Consider the following 15,736-nt stretch of genomic DNA (forward strand, 5'->3'; position numbering starts at 1 on the left):
CCCTGGTATCAGTCTATAGTTTTGAAGATTCTCCTTTCCCTGTTTTTGAAGACTGCCATCTCACCTATTATCTAGGAACTCTCAAAAGATGATACACAAAGTTTCTGAGAGTATATCTGCACATTTAGCATGCTAGGATGCCGTTCACCTGGCTCTGAAGAACTCACTAGGGATAGTCATGCATTTCCTGACTAACTGCTTATCAATCCTGAACTGCAATCCTGACTCCTCATCAGTAACACAATTTATGCAACGTTAGTCGAGTTTCCTTTTGGGAGAGTACAGAGGCACAATAGAAGTTCAATAGTTCCAGCTATCTCTTTGTCATTTTGCCATCCTTAGGGAGCTGTGGATCTATTGCTTTCTTCCTTTTCTTTGAACATACCTTAAAATACACTTTTTTTGTTGCTCTTGGCACTCCAGCTTCAGCTCATTCTGAGCTTTATCTTTCCTGACACTGCTTTTTCCCATTGGGCCATTTGCACGATTCCCACTGGACCATTCTGTGGCAAATGGGAACATCGCCAAGTCTCACCAAGCCCCCATGTGGCATGGAAGAACGTCACTGCAGCAAAGCATCCTAAATGATTCTGGCAACTGTAGCCACGAGAACTAGAACAAGTATCTTCTGGTTAAAGAAGATCAGCCATTCCTACCTTCACTTCCACATGGGCCATCAGGACAGCAAAGTTGGTCAGGTGGTTACAGCAGCAAGTTGTGTGCGTCTTGTTTGTTGTCAAAAGCCGACATCCTTGAGTTGACCAGTATCCTGTCATTGTGCGTTTCGAATAGCTCCAGAAAGAACAGTTAGGGTTGAAATTTTCCTCTGACTGCTATCGGGAAGAAAGAAATACATGCAACAGAGATGATGACACTTTAAACATATTTCCTTTCTCCCACCTACAATCAGCAGAGGTTGGCGAGTTAAAAATTCTACCTGTGCACGCTTTAGAAAGTTTTCTGTCTTTTTCACTTTAGCTAATGGGGTCTTATTTCTTTGTTCCTTATTTATTTTGGTCATAAAACTATAATGAGTACTTCAGAACTAACCTGCTATATTTCAACTGAAGAACAAAGGAATTACCCTATGAGAGTTAAAACAGTGATAAGTAAAGTAAAGGGACCCCTGACCATTAGGTCCAGTCGTAACCGACTCCGGGGTTGCGGCGCTCATCTTGCTTTATTGGCCAAGGGAGCCGGTGGCCAGCATGACTAGGCCGCTTCTGGTGAACCAGAGCAGTGCACAGAAACGCCGTTTACCTTCCAGCCGGAGTGGTACCTATTTATCTACTTGCACTGGCATGCTTTTGAACTGCTAGGTTGGCAGGAGCAGGGACCGAGCAACGGGAGCTCACCCTGTCGTGGGGATTGGAACCACCGACCTTCTGATTGGCAAGACCTAGGCTCTGTGGTTTAACCCACAGCACCACTTGCGATTTTGGTAAATGGACAATTGCCAGTCTCCCTCAGCGCCAGGATAAAATAATACTAGGATTGTTACTAGCCCCTTGGCAGGAAAGCTACATATCGAAGAAATGAGTCTCATTTTTAAATAAGCATTATGGAATAGTTAAATTAACAATCAAACAATGAGGTTTCTAATTAGTAGATAAACATTTTTCTATATGATGAGCGTGAGGCCTTTCTTCATTTAAAACTGTAATAGACAACAAATATCTAAAGCTCTACCATCCACGACTATTCTACCACCAACTGCCTTTTGTTAAATATCCTGATTAGTTTTTATATGCTGATATTGTTGATTGTGGTCTTTACAAATGTAATTTACTCTTCTTTTCTTTTTAATAAGCCACCCTGGAAGGTTTCATATCCTGAAATACAGGATATAAATGAAAAGGGAATAAAAGCAAACATCAAAACATAATTTGAGCCACAGTGCTTTGACTAAAAAGAAATGATATATGTGAGGAAAATCTCAAAATGTTTTCTGGCATGTTTTTAGGAGAGAGGGGAAAACAAGCAGACTGAAATATGTGATCTTCTGGAAGGCAAATAGCTCCTTACCTTGATGTGTCTGACAGTGAACACAACCGGATCAGCCAGATAAACCTTATTGCTGAATTCTTTATTTATTGCTGCTGTAATAATGGGGGAATTCACGATGACAGAGTGATTGGTAGACAAGGCTTCCATCCCCAGCTTCATGCTGGCATTTTCTGTGGACAGGTAGGGGCCCAGGTTGTTGTATAGGACAAAAGCCACTCTGATCTCACCTGGAAGGAGAAAACGGGATAATGGGGAGATTAAGATAGCTCCCCTCCCACCCATAACCTTTTGCTCTTGGTTTGCTCATCTTGCAGTGAACACATCACAACGAATATGCTGTATTCTATCCACGTTTCTCATAGGAAAAGCTTTTTACTGCTGCTCCCAACATTTTCCAAAAGCAAATGTGAATTTTCATGGACACAACTGCCGTGGTAATGGCCCGATCACTTTGAAGTTACTTTTCACAGACGCTGGTGGCTAGGAGAGGTTCTTCAGAAGCTGAGCCGAGGAAGTCACAATTACATCACAGAAAGAGCTATGGCAGTGGCGCTGGGGAAACCTACAAATTTTGTGGCAGTGCTTCTTTCACTAAGTGCAAAGTTGCAGGAGGGTTCGGCTTGCCATTACCTAATAACAAACCTAGACCTGCTAGGACTAGGCGTTTGAATTCTTCAACAGGAGGAAAAGGAGGGGGGGAATACCTGTATCTATTAATGCTATCAAAAAAATATGTTTCCTGTACATTCTGATCAAAATGCCTGTCCCAGCATATTATAAACACAATTCAATTAACCAGCTAATTTCTATACACGTTAAGCAGGAACCTTCTCCATTTACAGACCACTTCAATTCTTACTATTATAATTAAGATTAATTATAATTCCCTGGTGTTCTGTTGATACTTTACATGTTTTTAATGAAGCAAACAAAAACGTACTGGAGGCATAAATATTAAACATTCAATTTCTGTTAACTCTTTAAACACCCTTCTAATTTTTTGTACACTCTCCAGACAGGCACACATAATAGAAGGCAGTCTCATAATCTCCAGAAAATGTACTTTTTCACCTGAGTAAGATGTATCTTGTAGTAAAATAGTAGATATAGAATAAATTGGTTAGTACATGTTCTATGTGTCTACTAGTATCTCCACATAAGAAATTTATTCCATTTTCTCTTAAACCTATATTTTTGATCCCCCTTCTATCCACATATTCCTTTAACAGTGCTGTAGACAGAGATCTAGAGTGATCACAGACTAGGACCTGGGAGACCAGGGTTCAAATTCCCACTCAGCCGTGAAGTTCACTGGGTGACCTTGGGCCACTCACTGCTTCTCAGTCTAATCTACCTCTCAAGGTTTCTTGTGGGAATCAATTAAGCAGGAGGAGGACCAGGTACACCACCTTGTGCTCCTTGGGAAAAGGGTGGGATAGGAATGCAATAAACAAACAAACATTGGCTTTTGACGAATATAATCTTGATAAAATTGAGGGAATGAATTCCTAATTGCCTTATCTCTGCAAGAAAGGGTATTAATGGAAGATAATACAACGATAAGAGCCCAATAGTGTCAACCATAGGTTTACAGATCACAGAACAGTCATACCTTGGTTGTTGAACGCCTTGGTATTCGGATGTTTTGGCTCTGGTTTGCGAACATTCTTTGGAAGCCAAACGTCCAATGCAGCTTCCAATTGAGTGCAGGAAGCTCCTGCAGCCAATCAGAAGCTGTGCTTTGGTTTTCAAACCGTTTCGGGAGTCAAACAGACTCCCAGAACAGATTAAGTTCGACAACCAAAGTACGACTGTATTGTATCTCCCACTTAAAAAACAAATCTATTCTTTTTGTGTGCCAAAATTCTAGACTTGCTGCTGAAGATAATAATTAGTGTAACATTGGTTCTATATGTAATTACATGTTTATTACCAGGATGTAATTAAGTTTAAACCAAGTCCCTGGCTGGAAGGTGCAGGGAGGTTCACCCTGAGATGCACACCAGTTACGAAGAAGAAAGCATTGAGGCTAAAGTGAAGATCGAGCTTAATGCAAAGATATTCTGAACTGCAAGCTGCTGTAGAAGAAAGAGGACAAGAGCAATTCTACAAGGAACTCCAGGAATTGTAGCAGAGGGCTTGTCCACACTAGTCCCGTGCTTCAAAGCAGGGGTCCAAGCGGTTTTCCATTTGCCTTGTTGCTTTCCCCAGGAATACCCGCTATTTACCACTGAATCAGAGCAAACGTAAAGGTAAAGGTAAAGGTACCCCTGACCATTAGGTCCAGTCATGGCTGACTCTGGGGTTGCAGCGCTCATCTCGCTTTATTGGCCGAGGGAGCCGGCGTACAGCTTCCGGGTCATGTGGCCAGCATGACTGAGCCGCTTCTGGTGAACCAGAGCAGCGCACGGAAACGCCGTTTACCTTCCCGCCGGAGCGGTACCTATTTATCTACTTGCACTTTGACGTGCTTTCGAATTGCTAGGTTGGCAGGAGCAGGGACGGAGCAACGGGAGCTCACCCCGTCACAGGGATTCGAACCGCCGACCTTCTGATCGGCAAGCCCTAGGCTCTGTGGTTTAACCCACAGCGCCACCTGCGTCTGTAAATCTGCAGAAAACCCAACTGACATTTGTTCTGATTCAGTGGCAAACAAGTGATTTTCCTGGGGGAAACTGAAGGACGAGCCCCGAGAGACGGGAGGACTATGCCACCTTCTGCGACTCCAGAAGGACAAGCGCCAGAGCTCTTTAGTTCCCACTGAAATGCCCTACGCCCAGGAAAAGCCAAAGAAGTGTGGAAGTGGACTGGCTTCAGAAGGAAGGGCAGGAGCCATAATAACTGGGATATCCCAGAAACAGTGGGAACCTGTGTTGCTGAGAGAATTTCCAGGCCCCAAAGTGTATATGAGAAAACAATAAGCCTCCAGTTTCCCAAGTGTGCAGAACTGACACTCGATTCCAAGGCCAAGGAAAGGGCAGCTGTCACTCGTACATAATTGATATGGATATACATGCCACACTTGTTATACATACAAACCAGTCAGCCAGAAACGTGAGGAGCTTAAACAAAGAGAGATAAATGAGTTAAACGGCACCAATCAATTCTTTAACTTTTCATAAGAGCCTCTGCAGGGAGGGAGGAGAGATGGCCCATTCTATAGGTGTGCGCTAGTGATGCTTCCGCACTGAGCAGTATACCTAAATATTTAGCTCTCTTTCTCCATATAGTATGATGCGAAAAAGAAATTCCAAAACAGATAATCCGTATTTAAACGCAGTAACCCAGGATTTTGCTTCATTCAGCTTATAAACCATAGTCTTTTGTATGTAACATTCAGCCCTTCATTGTCACTGTGAGAACAACACAATCTGTACAAAACTAAAGCCTTTTCTTCAGTCCAAAGTTTAATTTCTTTTACTCTATTATCATCCTTTACATTCGTTGCAATGCTGTCATCAATTAGGCCAAAGAGGTAGGTTTAAGGTAAGTCACTTTTCTTCATCCTCCGTGTGAAATATGTGGATAATAATACCTATTATACAGGGTTGCCGTAAGGATTAAAGCAAAATGGTGTGTGTTGCATGTGCTGGACATGTGAAAGGTGAACATAATGCATTGTTCTTCTTGTTATAATTGTTGATTTTATTATTTATATATTTATTTGAGGTATCCAAAACCCTTAGGGCCTTTTCAGATGTTACATCCTGACATTGCACTCCAAAATCTCCATATAATGCCCAAGAAGGTTGGGGTAATTGGGGTGGTGAGCTAAGATGAACCTGCAATTTCACAGCTGAAAAACTCAACACCGACCCACTGGAACTCCCAAGTTTTCATTAAAAAGGGCACTTAAGGAGAAGTAGCGATAGAATGCCCAGTGAAAAACACTTTAAGATTACTGATCAGGCCTCTGAGATAACTCATTTGCATCTAGAAGAAGCAAGGACACAAAGAAGCTGAGTCCCCCAAAACAGTATGGACAGTTCAGAAATGGAGAAACAAAGAAAGTTCTGCAGAATAAAAAAGGAGCCTGAACAAAACTACCAGAGGTACAAATATCAATATCCTAGAGGAATAGGAAGAATATAATATAATCCAAAAAGATATAAAGCATCAGACCAGAAGAAACAAAACTACTGGTTAGGGATGGATGGATGACTATATTTCTATATTTCATGAGTTCATTCCTGTTTGCACAGTATAATTTATAATATATTTTCACATCCTGAAAGAACATGATATCCTGGAAAGAGCACAGGTCACAAACAGGCAGGCTAAGCCTGTTATTTTGGAGGCATAGAAGGTAAACAACTATTACCCATGAATGGGGGGGGGGGGGAATACTATTTCCTGGGCTCATGGTAAGTTTAAAACTGTTAGGCATGATAGGCTAGCCTTCCTTTCTACAGCCACCCCACATTCATCCTGTCTTGAGCACAAAGCACCAACATGAAGTAAGAAATGCTGAGACACAGAAGAATATAGGTATTAGGATTAGGACAAGCATCATTATGAGCTTCATTTGACAGCCGTGTGAGGAATAAACCTATTCAACGGAACAAACTTGACTTGTTCATTTGAAGTCCATTCAACTTTACCAATGGAAGCAACAGTTTAGAGGCATGGAATAAAGTTTTCTTAAAAAAATTGGTATGTGTTTCGACATTTTTTAAAAATATAAGTGAACCCGTACACCACATTGGTAGATTTTTTTTTTTTAAATCAAGCAGTTTATACATTTTCTAAATAAACAAATTTCTGAGTGAAACCTATGTAGGTCACAGTTTTTTTTCTCATGCCAGGGGGTGCTCTTTGGCAAAACATGCCAGCAACACTGCTGATGGACAGAAGCAGGGCCTGCACCTTCTTCCAGGTGATTTTGCACCTGACATTATTACGAAGTGGGGTGGGAAGAAGCAGAACTGCAGCCACTTCCTCACTAAGAAAAATAGCACCATAAACACTGTTCGCTGCACCTTGGGCCAGTCAATCAAAGCAGGACCTTCAACAAACTGGTCATGGTTGATGGACCATGTAAAGACGTGACCTTCTTGCCCACAGCTAGAAAATGAACGTGAAGATTCTTTACATACAAAAGGTCCAGGTTTCCCCTTTAAAAAATGTCAGATCTCATAGCTAAGAAATCCCACTCTGCCTGACACCCTGGAGAGATGCTACCAGGCAGAGTGGATGGGATTCGGCTAGATCAGGGGTCAGCAACCCGCGGCTCCGGAGCCGCATGTGGCTCTTTTACACCTTTGCCGCGGCTCCGGGGCAGATACTAGCAAGGGGAGGAGGCGCATTGTGTGCCCCGACACTCCCCACTGTGGCGGGCGCTGTACTGGCTGTGACGTTGCATGGGGGCGGTGCATGCGTTAGTCACGCACCGCCCCGACGTCACCTTCCCGCCCGCTGTCAGATCGGAGGGCAGCGGCGCGCATGCTTTAAATGTCGCAATTGTTTTCCGGCTCCCAGTTTTATTTCTCTTCGGAAACAGGTCCAAGTGACCCATTTTGTCTTAAAGGTTGCAGACCCCTGGGCTAGATGGACCAATGGTTTTGACTTTGTAATGCAGCCCAATATATGCGGTTAACTGGTTGGAGCAAAACATTTATTGTTTTATTATTTTACACAACACTTGCATGTCAAGATGGCTTCTAAGTGGTTTACAACTACAAAAACCAATGCATCATTAAAACACACAAGTTCCATCAGCGTACTAAAACATCCTTAATTGAAATATATAATAAAACAAGAAGAATGACAATTAAAACAGCTTAGGAAAAATGCACAAATCACACCCTAGTTAAAACTATAAAATCAGAAGCCTCAACAGCATTGGGACAGAAGTGTGCCTTGTGGCACCTTGCAAGAGGTAGATATGTTGTCCCCAATCCTATCTTCTGGTAATGGCCATGCAGATAGAAGCATTGCCACCAGAGAACAGTGTCTCCAACTCCCAAACCACTGAGATGGTCCACAATGATACCACAGCCAGTGGTACCCAAAGCTACTGTAAGATCCATCAGCAGTAGTAGAGTTTCACTCTCCCTGTCTCTCCTTTGAAGGGGGACATCTGTCAGGGCAACCAGGGCCCATAGAAGAAGAGAAGAAGAGTTTGGATTTGATATCCCTGTTTATCACTATCCGAAGGAGTCTCAAAGCGGCTAACAATCTCCTTTTCCCTTCCTCCCCCACAACAAACACCCTGTGAGGTGAGTTGGGCTGAGAGACTTCAAAGAAGTGTGATTGGCCCAAGGTCACCCAGCAGCTGCAGGTGGAGGAGCGGAGACGCGAACCCGGTTCCCCAGATTACGAGTCCACCGCTCTTCACCACTACACCACATAGCATGCCTGAACTCAGATTGGAATGGGTTCAGATAATCCGTTCCAACAGTGTCAGCAGCTGAACCCCCCCCCCCTTCTGAGCACTTTACCCCCCAAGGGCATGTTACAAGACTGGGCAGTTGCTGTCAAACACCTCAGAGTCCAGGTAGGGCTTTTTCAGAAGTGGGCCTGCCACCACCTCCTTCAAAACACTTGGGGATTTATCAGATTCAGTAAGTCCCTCACCTAACAAGGGGGTGCGGCAGGAGCTCAAATTTTACCAAATACTCGTCTGACCATGACAAAGGGATCAATGCAGTCCTTCAGTATACACCCGCCCCCACCACCAAGGGTGCATCCTGCCTGGTGTGTTGGTTCACCAATAACCCGGAACAGCCCTGGGGTTCTTCATCTTAAGAATATCTCCAACAACTCAGCCAAGGAGGCCACTGGGCAACAGGGTGGATGGAAAGCCAACAGCATCTTCACTCTGACCCAACCCTTGAAAACCCACTCCAAGGAAAGGGGTTTTCTGGCAAGCTGAATGGGTCATAGCAACTCCTCCGCCCCAGCCTTCTGACCTCGGTTGGTGTTGCACCAGGGTAGCAGAGCTGAGTCAAATCTACTACTCCCTGTTCACATACCCACAGTTACACAGACCAGTTCAGCTCCCTCGTCCATAATCCAATCATAGATGAGGGTGGTCTTATTATACACTGACCAGACATTGCACAACAGCACCATCAGGTTAGCCGTCTCAGTTCCCTGCCAGGTAGGAAGATTCAAGGGGACAGAATGAAGCCACTGTCCCCTTCTAAAGAAGGTGAAACCATGAAGAACAGCGAACAAAATAAGATAGAAAAGCAAACAATTGTGAGGTGCTGAACTTACCATTCCGGCCATTCTGTTTCAGTGTGTTTGCTGAGAGCTGGATGGCACTTCCATAGCCTGTATTCTGTGGAAACTTCAGGTCTTCCAAGTTTCCGTCTGTGCTTAGCCTTGCAACTTCCAACTCTGTTGGTATGAAAGAAGTGAAAAATGAAATGCATGCAAAACATTCCAAAGGATATAACTGATTAGAAATTCAGGCGACAATCAATATATATAATATTGTCCCCACACCCCCAGATAAAAACGTGAGACCCTGTAAATGGATTCTAGTATGGGCCACATCTTCCACACCAAATTCACACGCCATCTTCCACACCAAATTCACTGCTATGCCGAGTTGATCCCCTCTACGTTAGCTGATGAGAACAGAGAGAGATCCTGCTTAGACCAGGTGGGTGAGCGAGCCTTGTTTCTCCCCTCCCTGTCAAGTCATTTACCAACCCCATGCTCAAAGCTTCCTAAAGTGTTGAACGTGGGGCTGACAACATCCCTTCCAATGTGGTTCCCAAGTAGAACCCCCCTCCACTAGGGAATTTGAAAAATAAGCTGTGTCAGTTGCCTACCAGGTGACATCATAATGATGCCACATGATTGACAGATAGGTGGCCCCTGTCCGTCTGTCAGATGGGGCCAGGATGATCCTGATAAAGTTCTTCAGTCCTTGAAATTCCTCTACACATTTAATCCAACCCACCAGACTGTGCCTAGAAAAATTAATTCTGCCAAAATTTAGAATGCAACACTACTTCCTTGACCTACTATTTTGGCCATGCTTTACTGATGCTCTATAGACTGCAAGTCTCACATAAATTGTTCACGGGCTGTTAAGTGTGAAAACTAAGTAACTCTTGCACAAACTACTTTATTATCACTTGTTCTTAGGAAGCCAGTGCCAATGCAAGTGAGTGGATGCAACCAAAACAAGTTTCACCCCAATTATTTCTGCTACTCACGAATGTTGTCCGTGTTCTCCCTCACGATATCAGTCTTGAGAAGGTTGTCAGCCAGTACAAAGGCACTTTCTTCCACGGTGTCCAATAACATGGTCGCTGCACGAAGCTGATCACTTGCAGGCAGGTCCCTCCATGCATTTAAAGCTTGCGGCTGCAAGAGGTTATTGACTGTTTCCACCATGGCCTGCGAAGAAGAGGAATAAGATTGATTTCCTGCGAGAGCCCCAACCGCTCATTATAGAACGCAATACACCCCGTTTCACTGCCCATCCTTCTCAACTTAATCAATGTTTCTGGCTCTGTGTACGAGATGGACAACTCTCATATCTCCCTACCCATTCCCTCCACGCATTTCCCATATCTGGGATACAGTCTTTGCCCTGAACCCATTTTTGCCAGCCGCCATTTTCCACAGCGCCTTGCCTTGCTGACGTCTTCACAGCTCTCTACTCGACTGAGGTGACAGCCTTGTCCCTAATTGTTCTTTATATAGAGAAAAAACCTAACCAGAAACTTTCCTTTAAGTGGCAATATTGGTTTTTAACAGGGACCTAAAAAGAAGCATTGAATCAATGACAGTGACAGAAAGCTGTGTGGACCTGAATTAGGTAATTACTGTCTGCAGCTAAGAAACTGCACTTAGCAAAGAGGCAATCATTCTCTTGCTTAGAAGACTCAGGCCTTGTAAATGACTCAGCTTTACTTGTCACACAACAATTCATGCCTACAGAAGTTCCTCAGTTCTTTTCTGTGGACTTGTACAAGTGGCTTGTTCTTTAAGAGATCAAAGTGTATCTGCGAGTCTTTGTTGGCAGGGGATACACACTTCTTCCCTGTGAGTCCCTTCACAAGCAGATTGTGAAGGAATGGGAAATGAGAATATACGTTCACTAATACATTCTGCAGCAAAATAAATATATGAACTGCAACCCATGCGCAGCTGAGATCTGAAGTGGCACTATCTCTTGACAAAGGGGACCTTGGGAGTTGTGCTTGCTATCTTACTTTATTGTGGCCATGAAATAAGTAAAAGCTGTTTGACAGCGCAGCGGACCACCTCAGTGGCCGTTTGTACCGACTGGTCATTTCTCACTAGTCTTGGCTGGCAAGGAGGAGTCCATGAGCAATAAAAATGGACACATGCTCTTATGTGAAAATTAAATGCTTAGGAATAAACAATGGTATGTTTCTTTGTCTGTGTGACTGCAGGCCTCGAAATGACATTCCTGCTGACCCAAATGAAAAGCAGATTTTCCTTGCTGTAAATATACATTAAACTCAAAACTGCTGAACTTCAACAATGGGCCACCAATCCACAAAAACCTTTCTGTGAATCCAACTGAGAGGCTGTGACTAAACTAACTTAAAGTCACCCAGTGAGCTTCCTGGCTGAGTGGGGATTTGAACCCAGGTCCTGCCGGACACTCGAACCACTACACCACACTGGCTCTCATAGTGGCCTTGGAAAAGGAGACCGTTTTTAGCTTCTTGACGCTGAGGTCCAGTGCCAAGGGCCTTCTGGCGGCTCTCTCAGTGCGAGAAGTGAGGTTACAGGGAACCAGACAGAGGGTATCTCGGTGGAAATAGAGAGCTGGGCATGTATCAGAGAGTTGGGATTAGGTGTTGAATCTCCAGGCATGTTGCATCCATGGCAAATTTAATACAAGTCTGAACACATGATACAGTGATATTTTGTCAGCCTGATATGCTGTATTCACTCAAGCTCTCACCCATGGAAAAAACCCTCTGTGTCAAATATTTCTGTGAAGCTGTAAGCTCATAACTCACTAAAAACACAACACCCACAACCTGCTTAAATGATCTGCTGCAACTGTGATTTCCTGGAGCTCTACAAATGGGATTTTTCTGCACTTGGTTTCTGTTTTCTATTTGTCTTACCATTCCTTCCTTCAGTTGTTTCCCCTCATTATTTACTTTTCTTCTTTTCTTCTTAGGAATAAAAAAATGTCTATTTCCCCCATTACAAATTCTATGTGGTTTTGGTGTCCACTGATGGTGCTGTAATAATAAGGAACACAAAGCCAAACTATGATATACACAGAGGGGAGGAATGTGAAAGTACCTGGACGTAGGCTCTGCAGGAGCGCTCCCGTTTCTGAAGCTGTATCCATAAAGATGGTTGTTATAAACACAGAATAAAAAAGTTAGTGAGAGGAGAAAGCAAAATTATATAAAACATCTACTGCAAAACTCGTTTGTCTTACAACTTGTTTCCAAGAAAGCACACTAAGCTAGGCAGTAGCAGTATTTCAATATCACTGAGGACAGGTTAGCTGCTTAATTGTTATTTATAAGAAAAGTACTAAGATAAGCAGTAAACAAAGAATCATAGAATTGTAGAGTAGGGGCCATGAGAGATAATATTTTCAATCAAAACTCTTTTTAAAAGAATTCCTTCATCCAATGACCAACTCAAGCTTATTTTGAAGCCATGCCTGAAATTGCTCCTTGTATCTGGTCGTAGTTTTGAGATGTCCACCTCTGAGCACTACAGATAAAGGCTTCTGGTTATGCAAAAATGTTTCCTCTGGGCTGCTTATGAAGTACTACTACCATATGAATTCAGGCCCCAAGAGACCTCACCGCCACACCAAAATAACCATCATTTTGCTGACTCAGATGTCATTTGCAGGATCATGTGAACTGTATTTCATTGAACATTGGTGCCCTGATCCAGAGAATGATATTCATTCATCAGGACTCCCAAATAACCAAGTTACTTTCAATGGGACAAAAGTTTGGATGTGCCCATGGATGTGCAATTCTTCCAGATATTTATATACCACCTAATATAAAAACAACCTCTAAGCGATTTACAAAACCACATTCTGCCGGGCATCCAATTTACCTAATTTCGTTCTCTGGATTTGTGTGAAAAGCCATTACATTCTGGAGAATTATGCAAGGAAAAAGAGCAAGTGAATGACTCAGAATGTAAGCTGACTCAGAATTCAACACTCTTTAGCACAGCCTTCAGTTGTTTTGGATTACAAGCCCTACCCTGAAATCTGATCTAGCGCCTCAATGCCAAAGCCTACCGAATGCAGCAGGGTCCACTGAATATTGGGAGAGGTTTGGGTGGGAACAGGAAAGTCATCTTCCACCCAACCCTTCAGTGAGAATTTCTCTGAATCCAACTCACATTTTATTCAATTCCCAATTCATATTCAAGAACTAATTGTTACCCCTTCTGCTTTAATCAACGATGTGCTGAACGCCGCCCCAGAACCCACAATTTACGCAGATTATATATATATTTTTAAACAAACTTATTTTAGATGATTTAACTTATAAAGCAGGAATCTGAATTAAAGGGTTTAATTATGCAAGCTATCAGAAAGTTAGAAAATCTGCCTAACAGAACACAATCTGGGGAAATATATGACAGATTGAAGGCGAATGAAGAACAGCAAAAGTATTTGGAAACATATAAAATATATAAACAGCTTGACTTCTCAAAATAAATATTTGTTTGACAAGATAGGTAAATCATTTGGCCACTATCCATATGATAAGCAAAAGAAAAAAATAATAAAGGAATATAATGAGTTTGTTGTTAAATCATAAGCAATGTTATAAGAATGTGAAAATTAGTTTAAAAAGCTTTCCGCAATTACATTTCTTAAACAAGAGAGAATAAAGTAATTTTTAAAGGTGTTAATAGTTCAAAGCTAATGAGAGGGGACAGGGAATTCACTGATGTGAAAAATAAGGCTACAGGTTCAGGAGGTTTTTCTGCAGTTTTATTCCAACTGTTTAAAAATAAAAATACCATCTCCACAGTGTCTGTTATAAATTCATGTTAATCCCTGATAATCTTTCAACCTGTCTGGAAGAAGCAAGTATGACTGTTATTCCTTGAACCAGACAGCAGCTTGGAACGTACCTGATCAACGGTGCTGAAACAAAACTAGATCCCCAATTTAGATCCAGCAAATTTGGTGGCTCATTTCAGCAATGCGGTTGAGGAACATGTGACCCTCCTATCAGCCTCTGCCAGCAAAGCGAATGGACATCAACTCCATGCTGGGAGTTGATGTCCAACAACATCTGGAAGGCCACAGGTTCTCCATCTTTGAAGCAGCAGCATTCTGTGAGCCATGTGGAAAAAAATATGGTGGCAGACTATGTCATGGCGAATCATTCCAACAAAGCAATTTTTAATTTTTTTTGCAGGGGGGCATTTTCTGTGCTTAGTTTAACCACTTGACTTTCACCCCAACACCCCAACAAGTATATAATTTTTCTAAGTACTATCTATCTATCATCTATCTATCTATCTATCTATCTATCTATCTATCTATCTATCTATCTATCTATCTATCATCTATCTATCATCTATTTATCTATCTATCTATCATCTATCTATCTATCTATCTATCTATCTATCTATCTATCTATCTATCTATCATCTATCTATCTCTATCTATCTATCTATCTATCTATCTATCTATCTATCTATCTCTATCTATCTATCTATCTATCTATCTATCATCTATCTATCATCTATTTATCTATCTATCTATCTATCTATCTATCTATCTATCTATCTATCTATCTATCATCTATCTATCATCTATCTATCTATCTATCTATCTATCTATCTATCTATCTATCTATCATCTATCTATCTATCTATCTATCTATCTATCATCTATCTATCTATCTATCTATCTATCTATCTATCTATCTATCATCTATATCATCTATCATCATCCATCTATTTTGAAATGTAGGTGTTTGTTTTTTAAAATCTCATTAAAATACAACAAGATAAATTAAGTAGCATGAATAGCCAATACAATATTTTACTTAAAATGATATACCAAATGGCTGCCACCAAGAGCCAGTAAAGGCCCCACTAAACAGGTACAGTTTCAGCATATGCTGAAACTGCCTCACCATCAATGTAAGCCCCTTTTCTTTGGGGAAAAGATTATTCCAAAGAATGGGCTCCACAAGAAAAATAGTCCTCTGCCAGGTCACTGAAAGATGAGTTTCTGCAAAGTGTGGCCACAACCAAGAGGGCCTAAGAAGATTACTTTAGTGACTGAGCAGGTCTGAACAGGAGAAGTGTTCCCTTCAAATTGTTTTGTGCCAGAGTGTCTTGCCAAACATTTAGCTACTCAAATAAGCTATCCCTCCACCCTCAAACTGATATATAATACACTGGCAAGCTTCAAAGAAGTCCACCGCACCATTTTCGAACTATATAGAGTAGGACCTACTCTCCCACCTCAAATTCTCGTTATAATGGAGGGACGTGATTCAGCTGACTCACCCTTAACATGGGGCCACTATAGCAGGACTTCTTAGAGTTACCTGGATTTTAAAATTGCTCATAAAAAGCTGTCTAATGAGCTGCTTTACCAGACGGCAGTAAGTACAACTGCCATGTTCTCTTTATGTCTCGCTGTCTTGAGGTGAAACGAAAAGCAGCCAGCACCCTCCGCACCACCAAAGCCTTGCTTGCTGAGGTCGGGCAACTGGTTCTTCTGACAAGATTTCATAGAGCTTTTGTGATTTGGTGATCT

General features: G+C 42.1%; 1 protein-coding gene across 17 annotated transcripts in view; it reads right to left on the reverse strand.

Annotated features, from left to right (window-relative positions):
* The window catches only part of ADGRL3 (adhesion G protein-coupled receptor L3), a 526,579-nt gene that overhangs the window by 127,384 nt on the left and 383,459 nt on the right, over window positions 1–15,736 (reverse strand). For 16 of the 17 annotated variants that reach the window (XM_083718335.1, XM_083718332.1, XM_083718330.1 and 13 more), the window contains 5 exons: window positions 12,265–12,303; window positions 10,182–10,365; window positions 9,229–9,351; window positions 2,026–2,234; window positions 657–833 (listed from right to left, as the gene is read on the reverse strand). In XM_083718335.1, coding sequence (XP_083574461.1) covers window positions 657–833; window positions 2,026–2,234; window positions 9,229–9,351; window positions 10,182–10,365; window positions 12,265–12,303 — 732 coding nt within the window. The remainder of the gene's footprint in view (window positions 1–656; window positions 834–2,025; window positions 2,235–9,228; window positions 9,352–10,181; window positions 10,366–12,264; window positions 12,304–15,736) is intronic. The other variant, XM_083718333.1, reaches the window with a different exon arrangement.

The sequence above is a fragment of the Podarcis gaigeae genome, assembly GCF_964106915.1.
Source record: "Podarcis gaigeae genome assembly, chromosome: 17".
NCBI classification, from domain to species: Eukaryota; Metazoa; Chordata; class Lepidosauria; order Squamata; family Lacertidae; genus Podarcis; species Podarcis gaigeae.